Below are 26,343 nucleotides of genomic sequence, written 5' to 3' on the forward strand. Positions count from 1 at the left end.
AATCTATGGAAGATGTATGAGGAGGATGTGACAAGGGAGTGAGAAGCAGGTTCTTTGCATGGAAAGTGATTGGGTGGAATGTATTGTCTGAAAGTGTGAGTGCAGAAACTGTGAATGGTTTCAAGGCATGATTCGATAAACTTTTGGCACGATAGAGTATAGGCCTTCCAATGAGTCCTTTGACTCCAGGGAGGTAAGATGTTAATAATAATAATAAGAAAATGTAAAATTAAGAATAGTATGATTACATCAGTTGTTTTTCAAATGTTTCTCTGATAGAATCCTAAATACTTCATTGAAGTTTGTATCAAGTTAAGCATTTTGCATGTTATTTAGGGATCAGAAGTAAAACAACTATGAAACCAAAATGGTTTCAGATAGTATATATGATAGTAGCTACACATAATGCTTTATTATTATTATATTCACATCAGACCTCTGTGGAATCAAAAGCTTCATTGCAAGAGGTCCATGCTGTCGTGCAAAGAAATTATCTAACTGTCTTAAATCTATTCACAGTTTCTGCACTCACTACACTTTCAGGCAATGTACTCCACTCACCAATCACTCTCCATGTAAAGAACCTTTTCTTCAATCCCCTACTCACATCCTACTTATACAAGCTTCCTGGGACAGTCTCTTGTTCTATCTTTATTTCCTCCTATTCAATGAAAAATCTTCTCCACATTAATATTGGTAACAAACCCTGACCAACTTATATGTCTCAATCATATTCCATACTGATGATTAAACCTAAACTTCTGGTTTTTGTTTTATTTGTCAACTATAAATTCTCACTTGTCACAGACGAGCACATTTTTCAAGCCTTATGCATAGCATTATATATATTTGAAATGATGTGTTCTTTGCTTTATTTGTTACTAAGGAAATTTATGTACAGTCATCAGCCTCTATTGTGAAGATGCTTCATAATCAAACTTTGTTTGTTTATACTTAAAGGATTAGACAAGAATATAATTTCTTGGCAAGGCTAATTTAATGTGCTAATACATTTGGAATGACAATCAGAAGTAAAAAGACTGAAAATATGTAGGACAACTAAAAACACCAGTTGCAATGTTCAAAACAAGTAAAATATTTCAACTAATTGGGTATAATTTGATTATATATCAAGAATTTGCTGGTGATCCCTTAATTATTTCTTTATAGCCTTCATTGTGAATATAGCAAGAAGAGAGCATTTTCCTAAATTATATTTGGTTATGGAAATGCAAACTTATAATTTATTTACAAATAACTTTGTGTGTGTGTGAGAGAGAGAGAGAACTCAATCACAACCAATCTTACTTCGTGATTGAGTTCTCTCTCTCACACACACACACACAGTTATTTGTAAATAAGTGATAAATTTGCATTTCCATAATCAAATATAATTTAAGAAAATGCTCTCTTCTTGTTATATTTTAGTATTTGCACTAAAGTGCACTTTTAGTGTGTTGCCCACTGTTGTATAGTCATGCTAAACATAGTATATTTGGTTTGCAAATGTATATAATGATAAGTCACACCCAAAACCATGCCATCATTGACATTCTCTGGGGTTCTTAAAATTTCTCTTCCTTTCTTGAAGTAGTGCATGCAGAACTAAGGCATTGTTTCATTGAAACAATACATTGAAATAGTTGCATGCAACTATTTCAATGCTACTTTTCAATGAAACATCTCCTTCAAGTTCTTTTTTTGAATGCCTCTCTGATTTTTGGAGGCTTTGCTGTGTACACTAAATGTTTAAACTGTGAAATTGTGAATTTTTTTCATCCAAACAAACATCAGAAACAACCATGACAATTACTCTTTGGAAGTTTTATGGTATGCAGGTGCACACTGCAAACATTGCTTATAGAATCATCATCTCTTCTCTGTACCTTTCTCACAGGATTGAGCCATGCTGCTCAAACACTATATAAAAGTAGCATTTCACAATATCCTAAGACTTTCTCTAGTAACCATGTCGTAGATTTGAGTTTTTAATAGCAGTTGTGAGACAGTAGCGATTATTAGAAACAGAGTTATTAGTTACAAGACTTATTTTTAAACGATTATTAGAAACAGAGTTATTAGTTACAAGACTTATTTTTAAACGATTATTAGTTACAAGAATTAATAATAAAAATTCTATTATTGCGAATAATTTTTTAATGGAAATTTTCCATTAACAGGAATTTTTCCCTTCTTTTACAAGATCAGTCTACTTACCAAGAGATTATTCAGAACACTGTCCTGTCAAGTGTCTTCATCTTCCAGGAGATTGACCATTTGTGTATCTACCTGAGATCCATACAGTTTGATATTCGACCCCTATTTACTATAATACATTTACAGTGATAAATATTAGTGCACTTCAGAACCCTATCAAAAATCAAATGATCAAACTGAATTCTTTTCTCAACAAAGTGATCAACTGGGACAAAGACATTATCAAAAAACTGAAGACCAACTTGAAAGAAATTCCCCATTCTTTAGTTTACCAAAACAAGATGAGCGCCTCTCAGACCCATAGTCAATGTATATCTGCTCCTACCTACAGCCTCTCCAAATTCCTAGCTTGTCTCTCAAGCTCTCATACATGCCACTCATGATTATCCATAAAAAACTCATCAGAATTCCTGACAAAATTTAAAAACCTATCCCTACGGCCTACGGACATCATGGTCACTTTTAGCATTTGGTCATCCCTATTTACTAGTGTACTTCTTACTGTTATCACAGGAGTTCCCTTCAGATGTAGTCAAGTTGTTCAATTCACTCATATGCTTGGGCTACTTCATTTGCAGAAACCAACTCTTCTGAGAAGTCCCTTTTCCTTTGCATTAACTGTTTTTCACCATGTGACCTGAATCAGAAGCATCGCTAGCTGTCTTTCTAACCAAGATTAACAACATGCACATCAATTTCACAATTGAGAAAGACTCGTCATTATCAAATTACTGATGGGTACTCATATATCCTGGGGGGGGTGATGGGATATTATTTTATGATAGTACTGCCCTAAAATGTTACATTGTCAGTAACTTCCTATCAACAATTTTCCTCCAAATTAATATGTTATCTGTCAATATTATCAGATATTATATTGCAGTCTTCTAAGACACTTCTTACAGTATCAATCTACCCAGATGATCTCCATTGATGCCATCTGTTCACTCCCCATATCTTTTTCAGAATTCTTATATCTGTGGTCTCCACTCTTTAATCAAATATTTTATTTCTTATCCAGCTCTCATATCCACATATTAAAATTAGTTCATATACTTTCTTGTTTACAGCTAGTTAGTGTTTTGACTAATTTTTCTCTTGTTCCTTATAAATTTATTCAGTTGGCTTCCTACCTAAACAGCTATGCTAATTCTGTCATTTATTTCCAAAGTTTATTTGCCATCTTCACTAAAACTTGTGCCTAAATATCTGAAATAAATTAAAGATGCCAAGAAATTATATTCTCAAGTCAAATTCAAAGAACTCATCATCTCCCACTGTTATATATATTGATAAAGTATGTTAGGTATAAGCATAAAACTGTAACTATACACATAATAAAAACACTCATACAATGATAAATATTAAAATAAAAAACTTCACATGAGCATGAATATCTGCTTCAGTTCACTCCTCTCATTACATGGCGACAAACTCACCATCTTGACTATTTTATTCTTTGTTTTAGTCTCACTCAACAACCCTTTCATATCTTCTTTCATATCACTTAACCTTTTTCCAGATTAGTCACTGTTACCAACACAATCATATGACTATTCGTTCTACTTGCTTGCATATTTCCTCAGTTACATCATGAATCCTGGCTCCAAGAAAACACACTTTCATTGCACATTAATCAAGCATACCTCTGATCATGGAATCACTGTAAACCACCATATCCTTTTTCATATTTCTGTTTTCTTCAGCCTACTTTTACGTTGTGTATTTTGTTCCCTTCCTGCTATCTGTCAGGAACTCTTCTAGTTTCTACAACTCCCATTTCATACTGTTAAGATCATCATCATCCAATTCCTGACATGTATTGTCATAAGGGTGTAGTGGATACGATAGTACTACATGAAAAATTTACATTGTTACTAACTTCCTATCTACAACAGCAGTTGCAGAATGTGTGGTGGAGATACTGTGGTGTTGTACCACCTTACCCCAGTCCTGAAGATACTTTCAGGCGCAAACTTTGTTTGCTCACACTTGAATAAAGGATTAAACTAATTTTATAATACTCTAACCAAGTGAAAAATAAACTTTCAACATCTAACAAACTGTGTTTGTGTGCTCTGAAGATGCTGGATATAATACCAGCAAAATATTAGCATTTAAGTTAATAAATAGTTATTTTCTTATCAATCTGTGTTCGCATCTGTCTGTGTTCACTGGGCATCTACAGATGCCGTATGGTCATTCCGATGCTCGATGAAGTTCCACACTAGGCCGCGCCATGCAGTCCTGTTGTTTGCCCTTCTGGCAGCCTCAAGTCTCTGAAGATCAGTCACTCCACACACGCCATCCATCCATCTCATTGATGGTCTACCCCTGCCTCTTTTTCCAGGAACTTTACCTTCTATTACTGTTCTTAGAAGTCCTCCTTCCATCCTTTCTATGTGTCCAAAATATTTTAATTTTCTTCTGTCAATATCCTTAAGGAGCCTTAAAGTTCTACTAATCTTTTCTAACACCCATTCATTTGTACGCCTTTCAATGTATGATATCCTCAACAGCCTTCTGTAACACCACATCTCAAAAGCAGATATCCGTTTCTTATCTGACTTCTTTAGGTTCCAAGTCTCGCATCCATAAATTGCTGTTGGAAAAACAACTGCATCCAAAATCCTCAACTTTGTTCCCATGGAGACAGATCCATCCTTCCAGATTTTAGACAGGTCTCTGACTGTTGTTTTAGCCATTCCTAACCTTTTTCTGACATCTTCTGAACAGCAATTCTTCACATTAATAATGGATCCCAGGTACTCAAACTTGCTGACTTCCTCAATTCTTTCTCCATTAAGATACATTTGTTTCTCGAGAGCTTCTCTGTTTGTTTTTCCTTTGAGAACCATGATCTTTGTCTTGCGAATTGAGTTGAAGTCCTCTGTTATTACTGATCTTGTTAACTTTGTCAAGAATTAGTCCTAGTTCTTCCATGTCATTACAAAGGAGTACTGTATCATCAGCGCCTCAGATTACTGATCAATCTACCTCCTATCGTAATTCCTGTCTTGAGCTCATCCAATGCTTCACGCATGATGTCCTCTGCATATATACTAAATAAGTGAGAAGAAAGTAAACATCCTTGCCTAACTACTTTTCCAACTTGAAGCCAGTCAGTCAATCCAACACCTGTTCTTACTGTGGCTTCTTGCTCCTTATACAAGTTGGCTATCAACCAGATAGTGTGTTGAGGAAAACCCATTCTTTTCATTACTTCCCACATTTTCACATGCTCAACACAGTCAAAAGCTTTAGAGTAGTCTAAGAAACACATTACCAGATGGAGTCTGAATTCTTTATATTTTTCTATGATCTGTCTAAGGCAAAGGATCTGATCTCTGGTGCCCCTACCTTTCCTAAAACTTGCTTGTTCCTCGGGCATCTCTGCCTCAACTTTGGCCTCAATCCTATTTAGCATGATCTTTAATAAAATTTTGCTTGCATGAGATATCAAACTAATAGTTCTATAATTCTTGCATGTCTTCATATCACCTTTCTTGTGTAGTGGTATGAAAACTGACTTCTTCCAGTCTCTAGGCCATGATCCTGTCTCCCATATCCTTGTAATCAATCTATTAAACACTCTTATCCCTCCATCTCCTTGTGGCCTTAATTAACTCTGCTGGGATTTCATCTGCACCTGGGACCTTATTGCTGTTGAGCTGCTTAATTGCTCTTTCAACTTCATGCCTAAGTGGAGAAGGTTCCAAATCAAAATTTTCTTGGTGGGAGGACTCCACATTTTCTTTATCCACTCTGCTGTACAGTTCCTCACAGTATTCTTTCCATCTGTTTTTGATTTCCAACTCTTCTGTTAGTAATGATCCATTCCTGTCTTTGATGACATTCAATTTAGGCTTGAACTTGTGATTTAAGTCATGAACTAAATAAAACATCCTTTTATAATTATGCCTTCTCATCTGGAACTCTATTTCTTCACATTTATTAGTATAGAACTTTTCCTTATCCTGCTTGATGGCTCTTCTGATTTCTCTATGTAATCTCTTGTATTCTTTGGTCCCTGTGTCTCTTTGTTTTTCCAACTGCCTTCTTTTGATTAGTTCCCATGTTGAATCTGATATCCATGGGTCTCTTGGTTTTCTTATTGGACCGAGATACATCTTCGCTGTATCCTGTATTATCATCTTGACTCCTTCCCAAAGCATTTCTGGTGAGATTTCCTCATTGGTCTCCAAAAAATCATCCAGCCGAGTTGATGTTTCTTCTGTGAATCCACTAGGAATTACTCTAACATCCAATCTAGTGGAATGTGCCTGACCTGGAAGTCTTCAGAGTCGTAGTCTTACTTTGGCTCTTACCAGCTGATGGTCTGTACGACAATCTGCTCCAGGACAAGTATGCACTTCAGAGATGCTTGTCTTCCACCGCTGGAGAGCCAGGATGTAATCAGTCTGGTGCCTTGACCTATCAATGTTGGATGTCCAAGTATAGGTCCGTCGTGGATGTTTCTGGAAGCAGGTATTGGTAATAACTAATCTGTTAGCATGGGCAAATTCCAACAGTCTTTCACCATGGGTGTTACGTTCACCCAGACCAAACATGCCACACTCCAGCCTGACTCTCATACTCTTTCCCACTTTTGCATTTAAGTCTCCTAAGATGTACAGTATGTCTCTCCATGGTAGGCAGTCCAAAACAGTTTGCAAGTTTTCATAGAATTCTTCGCTCTCTTCTTCAGGCCTATCCGTGTGGGGTTCATAAACTACCACAATTGATACATTGGTAGGCTGAGCCTTAAGTCTAATGGAGAGTATCCTATCATTAATGGAGTTATAACCAAGAAGGCTTCTTGCCTGAGTTGTCTTCAGTATCACAGCTACCCCATGATGTTTTGAGTCACCACTTGAGTAAATAACTAGCTTACCATCCTGTCTTTTGAAGTGACCTTCTCCATTCCATCTGGTCTCTGTAATTCCCAAGATGTTAATTTTATACCTATCCATCTCTTTACAGACAATCTGAAGAGTACCCATCTGTAAACCCCGGACATTCCATGTACCTATATAAAATTCCTTTCTAAGATTAATCTTATACATTCTGTGTTGCTCATTCATGGTATCACTGACTTTTGATGGAGACTGTAATATACTTCTCGAACAGGACCCTCTGCCTAACCCCTGAACGCGGCTCTGATTATTCTGCGCGACAGCCGATGCAGCACGAGAAGCATTATTAGGCACAATCATAGTAGCATTTTGGAGTGAAGTCACTGCAAGAAGAAAATAGTAGGGTTGCAGAGGCCCTTTCCACATAAGATGAAATAGCAAAATAGGAAAGATTCACCCCTAGCCCTCGAATACTCTAATAGCATTGGGGGGAAGGTAGCAAGAAGAAAAGAAAGAAGGAAAGAAAAAAAGGGGAGGGACCAGTCTACAGATAATATAACAGATGTATATTACATGAAGTAAGGCATGGTCCAGCATGTTCAGTGTTCGCATCTATACCGTTAAAATCCAATCAACATGTGCGACGAACACATAAGCGTTTCCACACAGTTAGGTACCTTTTCTCCTGATATAAAAGTAAAATATGGGCAAAAAAATGAAAACTTACTCACTCACTCAAGATTATTTACTAGTTAGGAAAAGCAAAATGAATCCAAGGTTATCTGCTGTAGACTTAAATAGACTTGGCAGCTAGTGAGATTAATGTTTCTGACATGACAGTCCATTGAATATTGTTGGAAGCAGGAAGGACTGCCCAAAGACCAAAAAAAGAAACAACTGTTGACAAAGCCATGCTAAAAAAGAGGCTCCAGTGGGTGAAAGTGTGCAAAGATTGGACTATTGGGAAGTGGAAGGAGGTCATATTCTCAGATGAGAACCATTTCTTTGCCCAAGACAGCAAGTACCCTATGTTTTCAAATCAGTGACCGAGGAGAATTCTCCTGCCCACCTTCAACAAGCTCTTAAACACTGATTTCTGCTAGGGTTTTTTTGACAAACATAATCTTAAATAAGATCACTATATTTATTAAATTAAACTTGTTAAGAAATTATATTCTTTACTCCTTTAAACAAGCGTAAGGAAACTAAGTTTCCATGTGAGGTATCTTCATAACTATTGAAAGTTTTTTTTCAACAACTTGCTCTAATCCAGAGTATTTTAATAATAAAATGTTACACCCTTTCACTTCTTGTATATGGAAAATATGACTTCTGCATTACTTCATTCTTGGTGTCTTTTCTGGGTCTGGCTTCCCCTGATGAGACTTCATTAAAGGTTGAAACCATATGATTATTATTAACATTTGACCTCCATGTAGTCAGAGACTCCTCGTGGGAGATACATACAATGCTCATCCAACCATGCTTTAAACTGATTCAGTGTGCCCACAACACACTCAGGCAATGCATTCCACTCACCAACCACTCTCTATGCAAAGAACCTACTCCTCACTCATCTGTTCACACCCTCCTTATACAGTTTCCAGCAATGCAATGGCCACTTTTTCTACTCCCCCCTCTCTCATTCTATGAAAAATCTCTTCCATGTCGACCCAATAACAACCCCAGACTAGCTTATATGTCTCAATCATACCCCCCCCCCCTTCCTTCGATTCACAAGGCTCCACAACTTACATTCTCTCAATCTGTCCTCATACTCCACATTCCAAAGACCATTGACTACCTTTGTGAATCTTCTCTGGACTCTTTCCAACATATCCTTGTCACAATGAAAACCCAGCGATTAAGTCTGTGCACAATAATCCATATGAGGCCTGATCCAGGCCTTATACAATGGAATCATAACCTCTCTATTTCTGCATGTCAGGGTCGTCGGCATCATTGCCATTATCAGATGTGATGTCTTCACAACTTGTGCAATGTGGCCTCTGAATTTCAGGTCCTTGTCCACCATAACTCCTAAATCTTTCATTTCCTCTACTTCCATTAAAGTTTCCCCATCAAATGTGTACTTTGCATCCTTTTGCTTACCAAATCTCAAAACCTTACACTTTGCAACATTGAACTGATAGGTCCACTTACCTGCCCATTCATGCAATCTATTCAAGTCCTCTTGTAAGGCAATAACATTATCCTGACTGTGCATTGCTCTCCCCAGTTTTGCATCATCTGCAAACAGCTGGATATCACTAGTTAAACCCAACCCAATATCATTAACATACAAATTGAACAACAATGGCCCCAAAACTGATCCCCTGCGGCACACCTAGTGATCTTTCTCTTTTGGGATACCACACCCTATACACAACTTTCTGATACCTATCTGACAGCCAGTCACTGATCCAACACAGAAGGCTGTTATCCAGTCCCATCTGTGTCAATTTATTTAAGAGTTTGTTGTGGCAGTCTATCAAAAAGCCTTTGCAAAATCTAAATACACTACTGTATATGCATCTCCCCTGTCTAAGGTATTTGTCACTTTGGTGAAAGTTAGTGAAACATGATCTTCCCTTAACAAAACCCTGCTGATAACCACAGAGAATACTGCTGTTATCAACCCATTTCTGTATCCTACTTCTCACCAATCCCTCCAGGATCTTCACCACAACTCCAGATATACAGACCAGCCTATAATTTGAAGCTGCAGCTTTATCACCACCTATATGCAGTAGAACAAATTTACCCTCCTTCCACTCCCTTGGAACCTGAGCTGTTGTAAGACTTATTAAACAGGCATGCCAATGCTACTGCCAATACCCTGGAACATTCCCTTAAGGTGCATGGTGATATGTCATCAAATCCTGTTGCCTTATTGACATCAAGGTTATTTATTTCCACAAACCCCTCCTGCTCACTCACAATTAAGCCATCCCCTCCTATATTCTCTACACTTAATTTCCTCATGATTCATTCCATCCTGATCAGGATGAAACACCCTTATAAATTGATCACTTAATACCTCAACATCCGTAGCAGTTACCATTCTACCACTTTCATCCCCTAACTTCATCTTACCATGATCATTCTTCCTTCTACTTGCCACATATCTAAAAAAAAAACTCTCTTTAGGGTTTTTCTCTGCCTGATTTGCCAATTTCTGCTCATATTATTATTATTTGACATCTCCGGGGAATCCAAAGACTCATCGAGGGAGAGTGTGCCAACAGCATCGAACGATTGGTTCCCCCTTCCAACTACGAACCGCGCTCAAACTTACTTAACTGAGCCATTAGTAGCAGAGGCTCTACCAATCGACCAACCTTTCCTTACCAACTGAGTCACTCTCCTGGCTTGTTCTTTATACTTTTCATGTGACTGTTTATTACCATTATTCATCTTGTACTTTCTCCAAAGTACTTTCTTTTTCCAGATTTTATGCTAGCTCCCCATTCATCCATTTCAGACCTACCTTATTCAGCCTTTTGGCCTTTGGAATACATTCGCACATTGATTCTGTTATGTATTTCTTTGTCAGTTCCCATGCAGCATTTATTTTCTTACCACTCAACTTCTCATTCCATGTTATAGCTCCAAGCTGTCTCCTAAGCTTGTCATAATCACCAGCCTTATAATTCCACATATATCCTTTCCTCACAAAAGTCTGCATATGACTAGCAGCAACACAGGTGATTACTTCATGATCACTTTCACCAACTGGAGGAAAGTGTGAAACCCCTCTAACAATTACATCCTCTAATGAAATGATGAGATCTAGAACTCTTGATCCTCACATGTCCTTCTTTACATGCTGCCTGAGATAGTTATCTCTCAAGAACTCAAGAAATTCATTTTCCTTTTACTAAGGAGTGAAAGAATGCAAGGGTGTAGAAGCAAAAGTTACAAAAAGTCGTGAAAAACGGAAATGAAACGAGAAACTGAGGGAGTAAAAAAATGCAAAGATGTAGAAGTGAAAGTTAGTTATAAGAGAGAGAAGTATGAATGAGGAAATGGAAGTAAAGTGCAGCAGAACAAGAGATAGTAAGATAGAGAGTGAAATTGTCGGAATTCAAGTTTTAATGAAACAGTTATTGGAAACGAAAAATGTGTGGAGTGATGTTAGACGTCTAGTGGAAACTAATGAAAGTGTGCAAGAGGCAAGAGAACAGAATGAAAGAAAAAAGAGTAAAAGAAGTGACGAGTGATTCCAGGATAGCAATATATGGAGCCTTTATAATTAGAGGGCTAATTACTGACAGAATCCATAAGGTCTGCTATCCGGGTGGAAGAATGAGTACAATAATTAAGGTGTTGGACATGAGGAAGAAACGAACAAGAGAGTTAGTTATGATTGTAGGGACGAATGATCTAAGTGGACATAAGAAGGATATTCGGTATCATGATGATGAGTTGTGATGGAGAGCTAAAATCATGAATGGTATGCTAGCGGAGCTGTCTGAGGAGAAGGGAGTGGAGTTTGTGGATGTATAGCATGTGTTTGAGGGAAGAATGAAATTATATGATGGTTACATTTAAATGGCTTTGGAGTGAGTGTTGCTGGATGAAAGTATGGTGCGTGGAAGTAGTGTGTGATGCGTGCCAGAGATCAGAAGAAAGAGATGACTGGAAAAATCAGGAGAATGGTACTGAAGAGACAGAAGTGCTTGGCAGTGGAAACACTAGTAGTGTGTGAGAGAGGAAGAGCAAATACAAGAGGAAATGGGGAAAGCTCGGGTGGACAGGGAGACATGGCATAGGGAGAGTGGATGTTGAAAGTGGCAGCGAATGTGTGTATGAAAATGGAGTATATTGCGATGTGGGTGGAGAAGTTCAGACTGAGCAGATGCATGTGGTAAGCAGTGATGATAAAGGTGATTGGGTAGGTGTAGTGGGGAAATCACAAACAACACATGGCTTGGATATTATTATTATTATTATTATTCAGTCCTTCATGGAGTCAAAAGACTCATTGCGGGAAGTCCTTCCTAGGAAACACAAAGTCTATCAAGACTCCTTTCGGGAGGTACCTCCGAGGAAACACAAAGTCTATCATACCACTCCTTAAACAAACAACACATGGCTTGGATATTATTATTATTATTATTATTCAGTCCTTCATGGAGTCAAAAGACTCATTGCGAGAAGTCCTTCTTAGGAAACACAAAGTCTATCAAGACTCCTTTCAGGAGGTACCTCCGAGGAAACACAAAGTCTATCAAACCACTCCTTAAACTCATTGACCGTTCTCGCTCTCACCACTCTATCAGGCAATGCATTCCACGGTTCAACCACCCTCAATGCAAAGAAACTACTCCTCACCCTCTTGCTCACAGCTTCCTTTTATAACTTCCATGGATGGCCCTTGTCATCACTCCTTCCTGCTGTTCAACCAAGCGAAAGAATTCCCCATTGTCAACCCTGTAACCACCTCTCAACAGTTTAAAAGTCTCAATCATATCACCTCTCCTTCTATCTACCAAACTCTGCAGTCCACATTCCTCATCCAATCCTCATAACTAACATTGTACAATCCTGAAACCATCTTTGTTATCCACCTCTGTACCCTTTTGACAGTTAATTTATCCCCTTCAAATCCTGGGGACCAAATCTGAGAACAATAGTCTAAGCGTGGTCTGATCAGGGTCTTATACAACGGAATGATAACGCTTTTATCTCTGCAGGTCAGCGTCCTTCTCAGTATTACAGCAATCCTCTGGGTTACCTTCACCACCTTGGCAGTATACTTCTTGAATTTCAGGTTTATGTCAATCATCAACCCCAGATCTCTTGTTTCCCCTTCTTCCTCTAATTTAACTCCTCCCATAGAGTATGCAATATCCCATCGATGTGTCCCAAACCTCAAGACCTCACATTTTGCTGCATTAAACTGACAACCCCATTCATTTGCCCATCTGTCTAGCTTATTCAAATCCTCTTGCAGGGCTACCACATCTGCACTATTACTAATAACCTTTCCCAGCTTCACCTTCACATCATCTGCAAACAACGAATATCCTCCTCCCCCTGCAATCCACTGACAATGTCAATGATATAAAGATTAAACAATATAGTTCCCAGTACTGAGCCCTGTGGGACCCCACTTGTAACCTCCTGCCTCCTTGACACTGCCCCACCATACACAACTCTTTGATACCTATCGGACAGCCAATCCCGAATCCAGTTGACCAACCCGACATCCAAACCCATGTGCTGCAACTTAAATATCAGCTTATCATGTGGCACCCTGTCGAATGCCTTTGCTGAATCCAAGAAAATGGCAGTATATGCCTTTCCCTCATTTACTGCTCTTATAACTTTATTATAAAAGGCTAGCATATTACTAAAACAAGAGTGCCCCTTAACAGATCCATGTTGACTCTCACAGATAACATTACCCTCATTTGCCCAATGCTGTATATGGTCTCTCATTAATTTTTTCAAGATTTTAACTATTGATGACACACAAACTGGCCTATAATTAGACACTTCCAGTCTGCTACTGCCCTTATGCAATGGCACTATCTTACCTTCCATCCATTCCCTGGGCACCTTTCCTGTAGCCAGACTTTCATTGAAAAGCCAAGTTAATGGAGCTGTCAGTTCCTTAATACATTCTCTCAAAACTCGTGGTGAAATACCATCCAGTTCCACAGCTTTACTGACATCCAGAGTACTCAGTATTTGGAACACGTACTCACTCCTCCTGCACCTCTAAACCTCGAACCTGCCTATCTCTCTAGTATTAAAATTTACTCCTCCAGGATGAAATACTCCAATAAAGTATTCATTGAACAATTTCACTATGTCCTCTGCATCAATCACTCTATTCCCATTTCTATCCCACAATGTTATTCTTCCACATTCATTTCTCCTTCTACCGGCCACATAGCTAAAAAATTCCCTAATATTTTCTTTGGATCTTTGGGCCAGTCTCTTCTCATATTCCAGTTTTGCCATACCAGTCACTCTCCTGGCCTGTGTCTTATATTCTTCATGCATCTGCTCTTCACCTGTCTCCTTATATCTCTTCCGTAGCCTCTTTTTCACTTGCAGTTCCTGTTTAATATTGTTTGTCACCCACTTTACACCAAATTGTGTCCTCTTCTTTTACTCGTGGAATACAGCTTACTATTGCTGCTAACAAATATTCCTTCACAATTTCTCAAGCACTAATGATATCCTGGCCTTCCAATTCCTCCCTCTATCAAACTTCCCCAAGTTGATATCTAAGACCATTATAATCACCTGCCTTATAATTTCACATACATTCCCGTCTCTTTGATACTCCTGCATGTCTATTCATCTTCCAAGTCAAAACCACATGGTCACTCTCTCCAACTGGTGGTAGGATGTCATCTCAGTTATTATCAACTTTTCTGATGCTATGACCAAATCCAAAATTCTTGAACCTCTTGTTCCCTCTATTACATGTTACCTAAGACATTTGTCTCTCAAGAATTCTAGAAATTCCATTCCCTTATTGCTACATGCATCTTCCTCTCCCCAATTTATACTGCTGTAGTTAAAATCTCCCATAACAATCATTCTTCTTGCACTTGTCAAGCTGATCTGTCTAAACATCTCCTGGTCCCCACCCTCTGTGCTCCTTGGTTTGTTGCAACACCCCACTAAATATGCTCTCTTTCCCACCTCTACCTCACACCATATGCTTTCAAAATCATTAGTGTCGCTGCCTTCCAAAGTCTCCGCTCTTAGAGGACATAAGTCATCACTTATCATAAGCAGTACTCCACCGCCATGCTTTCCCTTCCTATCCTGCCGAAAAATGCTGTAGCCTGCTACTTCTATTGCTGTTATTATATCCTTTTTTGTCAACCATGTCTCAGTGATCCCAATAATCTTTGGCCAGGCTGATGTTATCATCACCACCAATTCTTCTCCTTTATTTTGGATACTCCTGGCATTAGTATAAAGCATAAAAATGCCACTGTTTGTTTACCTAGCATTATTCCCTCCAGACTCCACTGGGCTGAGTGTTACCTGATGTCGTCCCTCTTCTCCCAAATACCCATTCCCACAAGACGCCACCCCTGCTACCATCCACCCTGCGTATTCTAGTTTCCCCTGCATTGACATACTGACTCATTCAGAACAGCAATCTCTCCAGATGCCTGCGTCCTTCCTCATTTAAATGCAAGTGGTCTCTTGCATTCAATTCCTTTCTGTCCTCAAATGCCCTCCAAGCATCCACATATTCCAATCTTCTGACACATTCTTTCTAGTATGTTATTTAATATTACTGCTCTTCTGCTTAGCTCATCACTATCATACCTAAGCAACCCGCACGCTATCTTTCCTCTCTGTGTTTTCTTTTGTACCACCTCAAACAAGAATCTCGTATCTCTTGCCGCCCAATTTACATTGCCTCTCAAGTCGTTCGTTCCTACCATCACAATCATCTCATCCACCCTTTCACCCCTCTTAATTGCCATAGCCACACTTTCTGTCATTCCTCCAGGCAGATACTCCTCACGCATCCTATCTTGTAAGGAAGGGTACAGTATTTTTTGCGAGAATAGAAAGGGCAAGAAGGGAGGAGGAATTAAGTCCACATAAGGTAGACGTGAAAGGAGGAAATAGTGGCAATGGTTATGAGGCAGTGTGGTGTAACGTGGAGGTTGAGAGGAAGACATATTTAGTTGGATGTTGCTATAGGCCTGGGAATGTGGAAGGTGGTGATGAAGAAATGTATAAACAACTTGGATTAGTGAACAAAGGAAGAGTAATTATTATGGGTGATTTTAATTATGGTGGTATAGATTGGATTGAGGAGATAGCATTTTGGAATAAGGATAAGATCATATGCATAATGCATCACCTTCCCATGCCCGAAAGGTGATGTGCTTTGCATTGTGGAATACTAAGCAGTTGATGTGAAGCCATTAGCCTCTTTGTCAGGTTGCCTAGTCATGAAGATAATTCTTGCACAAACTTTCTTTGCTTACACATGGATAAAGGCAAGTTTATAATTAAACTAGTCAAAATTTATAACCAAGTGAAAAACTTTCTACATGACTCAGTTTAGTTTGACTAATTAGTGGTTCTTACCTTTATATTTGGAAGTTGAAAATCCTCTGATTTTGCTTTTATCCTCTTCTTCTATTGACAACAATTGTCTGGAGGTATTTATCATGATTAAAGTTTAAGAAACAAACCTAAATCTTTATGGGATTCCTTTATATGGATAGCATATGCTACTGGAATAGAGAGAGAGAGAGAGAGAGATTTATTGTTATTATAGAAGTATTGTTTTTAAACTATTCTATGATGCATCTGTACAAAAATACCATTTATTTCATGTGAGAACAATGCACTGTCCATGAGAACAATCCCCATAAGATACCACCACTGTCTTGTTTCTAGCCACACATGCAGTCTGGTTGGCCAGAACAAGCTGGATGGTTATAATTGTTCATTAAGCAAAACAAATAACTACCATACTTCTTATATTGTAACAAAGACAGGAATGCTAAACAGGAATATTTATTATGTGAACTAAACAAACTTATTATGGATGTTCTATATAGATGCTAGTTGCATCTATACAGAATGCATATTTCTACCCAGAATTGGTGTGATATGCAAAAGTTAATAATCCACTAACTGCAATTTAAATGTTTCATAGTCAAGCAGATAATGCAGAGAATTTATTGTCGAATCTAAGTAGAAATGACATAAAAATTGTGCAGTAGTTGCAGTTAGCAAAACATGATATAAATTAATCAGTAACATTAATTTTAAATTAATGAATAGCAGGGTATGCTGCCATTAAAGAAATATCAAAGATCAGATTTTTATTTTTTCCTTTATTTACAATTCTTTATATAATTTTTTTTCTGCATGGATTCTTAATGTGTTCTTAAATTTGAACATAGCAGTAAAAATCATTTATATGATAATCTAAATATGTATACATTTTTATTTTTATATATTAGAGTGTGTCGTTTAAAAAAAGATGGGAAGGGTGAACAGAATGCGAAAGAAATAAGTGATGTAAGTATTTTTCAGACTTTTGTTAATTCATGATTGAAATACAGTTTATTCAATTAACTGTGTTTTATATTTAGATTTTGGAAGATTGAGGAATGTGAAATGTTGATTGGGAGCAGAAATACAAATGAGGGTGCAATGAGAGCATTCTGAGCAGAATGGGAACAAAAATGGAAGTATAGAATGCAGGACAAAACTTGCAAAGATGTAAAGAAGGGATCAAGAAAGCAGAGACAGACAAAACAGATATGATAAGTTGCAGTTCCATGATCAGAGGTGTTCTAGATAATTGAGCAGTGAAATTTTTTTCCTGGCCATGATTTGTGACATCACTGAAGCAGTATGTAAGGAAGTAGAACAAGTGAGTTGTAAATCTTGTGTTTGTCAGATGAATGATTTGAAAGGAGAAAAGTTGTATGAGAAAGAGAGAGAGAAAACATATAAAGATTTAAGTGAAGTAAAAAAAGAAGCACAAAAGAGTAAAATTTGCAAGTCTCTGTTGCCTTGGTATGACAGGAGTGAACTGAAGATGAAAGCTGTAATTGTAAATGGGTTAGTATCAGTTAACTGATTCTGCCTGGTATTAATCATTATTTTATTTTTTTTTTTGTTGATTATTTTTAGCCCTATATAATATGCTGATATTTCTGATATCAAATATGTTTCTTTCATTTTCTCTTTGGTTCTTGACATGATGTTAATCATCTGCAAATGCTGCAGTCTGCACTGATTTGTTTATTCGAGTGTTTTTACTATCTACTGGCAATGATTGGATAATATATTCCAAAACTAAGTTAAAAGTATACTTTTAACTTAGCTTAAAAAAGGAGATAACTAGACTATCTCCTTGTTTTAATTCTTAAAGTTATTTGAAAGGAATCTGTTACATCGTTTTGTATTTTAACCTGTGCTTATGAATTTTTCATTATTAATCTTGTAAATCTTACTAGCTTATCTGGTATTCCAAAAGTGTACCATAAGCTCATATAATTTTTTCTGTATTAATACTGCCATATGCTTGTTGGAAATCAGTAAAAATCTGATGAATATTCATATCAAATTTCCCAAATTTCTCTAATAATTGTTTTTGCCTTTCTTGAAACATGCTTGGTAGAGCATGTTTCAAGAACATTATCTTCTCTATAAGTGGGTTTAATCTGCTCTTCAAAATAGAATTAAATATACTTAACAGAGAAGCGCCTCTATAATTTCTGCAAACTGTTTTGTCATTTTTGTTATTGGGCAGATCAGATTCTTTCTCCGTGCTTTTGGCATTTTCTCTTTGCTCCATGTGATTAAAATGAATTCATATATTTTATATTTTAGTTTCTTCTCACCTGCTTTCAGTAACTCTGCAGTAATTTTATTTATTCCTGGGGATTTCTTGTTCCCGAATGAAATAGGGATATATAGAGATATGTACTATATCTCTATAACATAGAGATATAGTACATATCTCTATGTTATTGCCTAGATGATGAATCTGAAGAGATGAATGATGTTAAAAGACGAATCTTTTAACATATGACTTAAAAAACACAAGAAAAATATTCACTATCATCATTAAGGCAGACTACTTTACACATCCCTTCACAAAGGGATGTGTAAAGTAGTCTGATCTAATAGTCAGCAATAAAACACACTCCTAAACATAACTCAACAAACATAACTACATTAATTTATGTAAAATTTTAGTTAAATTTACCCTCATATGATATGTCCATCCTTTAATGATGACTGGAACTGGAATTTTTTTTAAAAAAAATAACAGTTAAATTCACAACAGAAGACACCAGTAAGAAAATAAGTGAAATGTTTATTTACTTAATTGCCGATAGTTTGCTGGTTTTATACCCAGCATCTCATCATCATCATCATCATCAAATTCCTGCCATGTACCCTCAAGGGGTGTACAGGATATGACAGTACTACATGAAAAAATTACATCATTACTAACTTCCTATCTACAATTTTCCTCCAAATCAGTCTGTTACTTGTCAAGACTCCAACATTATCAGATCTTATATTTCTATCGTCTAAGGCACTTTGTACCGTATCAATCCACCTATATCTTGGTCTTCCTCTGGGTCGTTTTCCTGCCAACCTGGCAGAGAACACTTGTTTTGCTAATCTTTCCTCTCCCATTCTATTTAAGTGACCATACCATCTGAGATTAGCTCTGCTAACGCATTCCTGGATACTGACAATGTCAGTATCTTCATCATCAATACCCAGCATCTTCAGAGCACAAACATTTTATCACAGTATGCAGACAGCAACAATTAGTTACTAACTAGTGGGAGCAGTTTAAAATTGTAATGGACAACACACAGAACTAAAATCCTAATTCACATGAGTCTCGTATGGCAATTCAATCATAAGAGGTGTGATTGACGAGAGATTGACAGAATCATGCTTTCCAGGTGCGAAAATTAATGATGTTATTGAGGCTATTAGAGCACAAAAGGGTAAGGTGAAAGAGATGATTGTATTGGCTGGAATGAATGATTTGAAAGGAGAAAAGTATGGCATGAGAGAAGACATGAAAGAATTACTGAAAGTAGCAAAAGAAAAAAGTGAGAGAGTTAAGATAGTGAGGCTCTTGCTGTGGTATGATAGAGTAGAGCTGAGAAAATCGACCATAATAGTGAATGACTCAATGCATAGGTTATGCAGGAGGAGTGGTGTGGAGTTTATGGATGTGTGGAATGAGAGAGAGGCTTATATTGGAACTGAGGTAAATGAAATGGAGGTGAATAGCATATTACAGAAACTTAATGTGAATACAGCTGTGTTATTGGATGGTATACCAGCTCAAGTTTTACATCAAGCTGTGAGGGAATTGTTAGCACCCTTGGCCATACTGTTTAATCTAAGTCTCAGTTCTGGGTTAGTCCCAAGAGGGTAGAAAGAGGGGATAATAGTTCTTTATTGAAAGTTTTACCACTTGGTTATACTATAAATTAAAGATATCAAGAAATTATATACATGGTTTAATCCTTTATCTAGTAAGCAAACAAAGTTTGCACCTTTATTGAAGTCTTATCAGTGGGAGCCAGACCCAGAGGTGATACCAAGGTAGCAGGTGATGTGAAGTCATACCACCTTTACCACGAGTTGCCCTAGTCCTGAAAATGCTTCAGGCACAAATTTGTTTGCTTACACTTGGATTGAAGGATTAAACCAAGTATATAATTTCTTGGTATTTTTAATTTATAGTATAACCAGTGATAAAACTTTCAGCAACTAACTATCTTTAATCCAGAGTATTTTAATAATAAGGTATGACACTTTTTGGCAACGTGTATATGAAAATATGACTTCTGCATTACTTCAACCTTGGTATCCTCTGGATCTGGCTCCCACTGATGAGGCCTCAGTAAAGGTCGAAACCGGTCTGGGTAGTGACCCTTCTCATAATACATAGCATTATACATGTCTGCAAGGAGATGTGTTTTGCATAATGGGATACTAATGCAGGTGATGTGACGTCATACCACCTTTACCACGAGTTGCTCTAGTCCTGAAAATACTTCAGTTGCAAAGTTTGTTTGCTTACACTTGGATAAAGGATTAAACCAAGTATATAATTTCTTGGTATCTTTAATTTATGGGATAATGGTTCCATTGCATAAAGGAGGCTCCAAGATTGATGTGGCAAATTACTGACCGATCGGCATATCATAAGTTGTCAAAGTATTGGACAAAGTACAAGTTACTGAGGTAGGTCATGCCTCAGTAACTTGCTCACATTTTATAATACAGTAACAGCTGTTGGATAAAGGTAATGGGTTTACAGTGATACTGCTGGACTTTGCAAAAGCCTTTGACAGGATACAACACAGAATTCTAATCAGTCAACTGCAGCACATGAGGATGGATGTAGGTTTGGTGAAGTGGATAGGAGGTTGGTTGATGGGGAGAGTAGTTTATTCAGGAGTAGAGTCCAAAAGATGGCCTGTGACTAGTGATGTGCCATAGGGTTCTGTTCTCGGACTGCCACTGTTTAATTTGTACATTATCAATATAGGAAAGAATCTGAGAGGAACTGTTCAGTTATTTGCCAATGAAACAAAGTTGGGAGAGCAATTATTAATACATATTATGACAAAATTTTGCAGGATGATTTGGATAGATTAGCAGACTGGTCAAAAGAGAATGGATAACAGCTTAATGTGGCAAAGTCTAAGGTTATGCATTTCAGGGTGAAAAGATTACCAGCTGTATACCACATTGTTGGAACTGTACTCCAGGAAATTGACGAAGCCAAAGACTTGAGAGTGTTATTGGACAGGGAATTAACACATAGCAAAAGTTGGCTAAAGCAGCTCATCAGATTACTTTGTTACTGAAGAATACTTTGACGAGCAGAGACAAGCAGGTTGTTGTTGTTCCTCTTTATTGAGCCTTGATAAGATCTCATCTTGACTACTGCAGGTAGATCTGGGTGCCAGGGTTTCTTCGTGATGAGGAGGGGTTGGAGAGGAACCAGAGGTGTGTGACCAAGATGGTAGCAGGCCTATGGAATGAACCTTACAGGAGCAGGTTGAAGATTTGTGGGCTACAGAAACTGGTTGATAGGTGGAAAAGGATTGACATGACTGAGACTTACAAATTACTGAGAGGTTTTTACAAGATAAATTCAGAGGAAATTTTTCAAAACACTCTGGTGATGGGAGAACTAGGGGGCCCATCCATGGAAACTGATTAACAGTGTAGTTAGCAAGGTGTTAGAACTAGATTTTTTCTTGGAGAGTAGTGAATGAGTGGAATAGGTTGCTAGAGTCTGTTGTGGGTGCCATGACTGTGAATGAGCTCAAAGCAAAGTATGATAGATACTGTGCAAATGTTGGATAGTTCTTGACATGATGTTTAGGTCTCCCCCCCAGTGAGTCTAAGGACTCCTTGGAGTAGTCCATATATTTGATAAACTGATCAAGTTTATCCACATTTTGATAAAGTTTGTAAATTAATGAAAAAGGTCACTTTTTAGTCCAGAGAAACTGTTAACAAACTCAAGCCTTTTCATGTAAAGCCACCCAGAATATATAGATCACCAAAAATTCACAGTGAAGATAAACCAATACCCCAGTTGTTGATAGTATAAAGAGTGCTACATACAAACTTGCTAAACATTTACCTAAATCACTAGCCTCCACTTAGGATATTTCTTCCTCCTTTGTAAAAATTCTGTTCACTTAAAAAATATATTAAATAACTATGCTCTGAAAAGTTCAGACATAATGGTATCTTTGATATTACTTCACTATTTACTAACGTGCTATTAACTGAGACTGTTGATTTGTCAGAGTCCCACAAATGTATTCAAACTATTCAAATTTGCAGTACATGCTGGTTATTTCACAAGGAAAAAACATACAAGCAACTAGATGGGACAGCCATGGATAAATCCGTTGCCGTCCCATTAAAATATTGATTGTCAGGTTTACTTCTTTTCATATCAGTAAATCATATAAAGTGTTTGTTCATCATTAGATTGATTAATTATAATAAATTTCATTAATATTTTCAATATTTCATTTGAGCTAGATTGTTGTCATCATCATCAAGGAACATAGTATAGTATGATTTGTACATGCAGACACTAACAATGGGTAAATTAGGCTTAAATATGGCAACCCAAGTTCAGCCTAAAGTCTAAATTGTACCTCCTAGTGGGCCAAAATGGGTGTTTTGGGTTGTCAGGCCGAAGTTCAGAGGATGAGTGTGTCTCAAATTTAGAGCAGTTTCATTCATGTATGAAACAACATCCTTAAGAACCCACCCTTATCTCCAGCAGCCTTAAACCACCTGAACCTTGTCAAGATTTGAGTGGTTTCTTAAAACTGAAGCATATTCTAGGAATAATCTCTTGTACATATTTTTGCTATAGTGCAGTAAAGTGGCCTACTTCAAGCTTGTCTTATGGTGGTTGTCCAAAGCATGATGAGCAAGTCCTAAGTGGCTGTAGTGGTGAAACCAGATGTCGTCCTTTCTTTAGCAATTCAAATGACTGTCCAGCCTGTTTGGCTATAATAAAACAATTTGCAACTGAAAGGAACCCACCTGGCAGGTCTAGAGTTTCTGGCTGGTCTTTGGTGGAGTCGATAAGGATGCCAATTTCTTATATGGTCTGCAAGTGGTTGTGATATTGTATTTGTTTGGTATTTTTATTATTTTTTCTGATATACCCCAGATATATGAAATGATGATAGATTTGATGTGGTTTGTTCTGGAAGGGAGGGGTATTATTTTTTGAATTTGTTGAGGATTATAGCTATTGGCTAAGAAGTGTTGAGAATGTGGTCAAGTTCAATGGTGAGGACAGTGCTATCAGAACTGATTAATTTTGCCCTGTTATATAGAGTTTTTACAATTCCATATTGCTAGGAGGGGAAATTAGCTGATTTGACTCTTGGTGAATGTATCTGCCATTGTGTATGTGTTTCCTGTAGACAGAAAATGCCAGGGATCCATTAGGCTGACATGTAATCAAAGTATCGAGGAAGAAGAGGCTGTTGTTGTTTTCCTTTTCTAAGGTGAACTGGATCCTGGCAGGTTGACAAATGGGAAAAATGTCACACGATTCAGCCAAGAACAGAATTCAAAGCTTTTTCAAGGGTTCCATAAAATCGTTAGCTGGGGGGGGGAGCAGAGAGCCTATCCTCAACTTGTTTGTAGTATTTTCCTTTCCAAATAAAATAGCCAGAGTTCATAGCAGACTTAAACAGGACTTTGATATCAGGAAGAAATTCAGCTTGAATGAGGTCTAAGTCTCTAAGTGTGACATTGGTGAATAAAGAGGAGAAATCAAAACTGGCCACTATGTTGGTGTATTGAAACATCAGGTTTTCCATGTTGGGTTCTTTAAAGTGGGCTGAGTTTTTTATATGTTGCCAGTATATTGGGAGAGCACTTTAGCTAAATGTTTGGTTAATTTTTATGTTAATTTGAATCAGTGGCATTCATAATAGGACGTAATGGTACATTTTTTTTTTTTTGTGTGTGTGTGTGTGTATGAATTTTAGGTAAGCCTGATATTAGAATTGGATATGTCAAGCTTAACTCTTTTTAATGCAGATGATGTTGTACTCCTAAACGTATCTAGTGCAAGTCTGCAGAATTCTCTCACTAAATTGAATAACAGCTGTAACAGATTTGGCATGAAAATCGGAAATAAAAAGACCAAAACTATGAAAATAGGCAGGAACATAGAAAACTTCAGCTGTATAGAGATCCTATAGAATAAATAAAATATGTCATCTATTTAGGCATAGTTTTTAGTGAAGATGGCAGGTTAAATCTGGAAATAGACAACAGAATTAGCATTTCTGGTATGGTTTATAGCCAGATGAATAAATTTATATGGAATAAGAGAGAAATTAAGCAAAGCACTAAACTAGTTGTATACAAGACGGTGTTCAATCCTGTTTTAAGCTATGGATTTGAGAGTTGGGTTAGAAATAAAGCACTTGATCAAAGATTAGAGACCATAGATATGAGAGTTCTGAGAAAAATTATGAGAGTTAACCAATGGCATCAATTTCAGAATCATATTAAAAATGAAGATATTAGAAAGGTACTTTGACATTATTACCATTCAAGAATGTGTCAGTAGAGAATCTAAGGTGGTATGGCCACTTAAATAGAATGGATGATGAAAGATTAGCAAAACTGGTGTTTGATGCTGAGATGGCAGGAAAGAGACCTGGAGGAAGACCAAGGTCTAGGTGGATTGATTCTGTCCAAAGTTCTCAGAAGCACATAATGTTAGTTAGATATGACAATGTTGGAGTGCTCACAAGTAATAGACTGATTTTGAGGAAAATTGCTGATAGGAAATTAATAATAATGTAACCTTAATCATGTAGTGCTGTTATAGTAACCTGAACACCCTCTTGGGGGTACATATCAGGAAATTGATGATGGTGAAAATAGGTCATTTATTATATAGGGAGCTATCCACCATGACACATAGTTAATGATCAGAGAGCAAATGGACATTTCAAGCTGCAACTGTTGCAACCACATTTGGGGTGGTGAATCAATTTGCTTTAATGAAGACTCTAACTTAGACTGGAAATTTTACCTGAGAACTATTATATTCTAACCTACCCTACATCTGCTGTACAGCATGTTGTGGGATAGTGTGGAGTACTTCTTAGGTAGTGTTTCTAGTCTCAGGTAGAATCTACAGTCAAGCAAAAAAGATTCATCAACAAAGTACGATTATTGTACAACCTGATTTAGCTTATTGACTGAAAGGAAACCTTGTATAATGACACCTGTGGGATTTTCATATTTAAACAAAACACATATGCCACAGTAAAATGAAGAATATTTTACTAATCAGAGAAATTTTATTTTATATACCATTAAACATTATTAGTGTGAGGTGAAGGACAATAATAAATTTGAATACAAAGATAAATGTGTGTGTGTGTGTTAACATAGAATCCTTGTAAACAAGCAGTTACATAGTAGCTAGGATAAAACACTATTGGGATGTGTGTGTTTGTACAGATGTATGTATATATATATATATATATATATATATATATAGAAATGTACATATATATAGAAAATATAACATATAAAATATACATATATATATATATATATATAGAAAGTTGGTCATTCAATTTAAGGTAGGTTATTGCAGTAAGTCTTCTGCACCTTCTTTGAATAAACTTTCAAATTTAAAATTACAGTTACACAAAAGTTTGGTATTATTCCATCGGATTCCATGACTAAGTGTTGTCAATATCATGTTGAAAAGAAGAAAAAAAAACAAGAAGTTCCATCTAATAGTTTAGACTTGTTGAAATTTAGTATCACTTCTGGTATTTTAACTGGAAAGAGAAATATTACAAATAAGTTAAATGAAATGCAATGGGCTTGTCCCTATCACTGAATTTGATTAATTTTTATTTGGAATGCATTGGAGAAAGAATCCTAACTCTTGACCCTGAACCTTCTCATTGGCTAGACTAGTAGATAACATTTTTGCTGTTTGGAGTATCACCAAATCAGAGCTGTTTTTTTTTTTTTTTTTTTTTGATGTTTTCTTACATAAAATAGTAATTTACTACCCTGAATCAAATTTACTTTAGAGAAAGAATTGTTGGGAGAGCTGTCTTTTTTAGGCATAGACATTACATGAAAATCTGATGATTCACCTTAATCTTCTGTCTATCACAAACTTTCACAAGTTGCTGTATTCCTATTCATCTGCATACAT

General features: G+C 37.0%; 1 protein-coding gene across 3 annotated transcripts in view; it reads left to right on the forward strand.

The window, feature by feature from the left end:
* LOC150092739 (C2 domain-containing protein 5) overlaps positions 1-26,343 on the forward strand; it is a 615,319-nt gene that overhangs the window by 310,241 nt on the left and 278,735 nt on the right. For all 3 annotated transcript variants that reach the window (XM_090414825.1, XM_090414826.1, XM_090414824.1), the window contains exon 17: positions 17,048-17,105. In XM_090414825.1, coding sequence (XP_090270951.1) covers positions 17,048-17,105 — 58 coding nt within the window. The remainder of the gene's footprint in view (positions 1-17,047; positions 17,106-26,343) is intronic.

Source organism: Typopeltis vanoorti, chromosome 25 (assembly GCF_054136105.1).
Source record: "Typopeltis vanoorti isolate ZY-2024b chromosome 25, IOZ_Tvanoo_1.0, whole genome shotgun sequence".
NCBI lineage: Eukaryota > Metazoa > Arthropoda > Arachnida > Uropygi > Thelyphonidae > Typopeltis > Typopeltis vanoorti.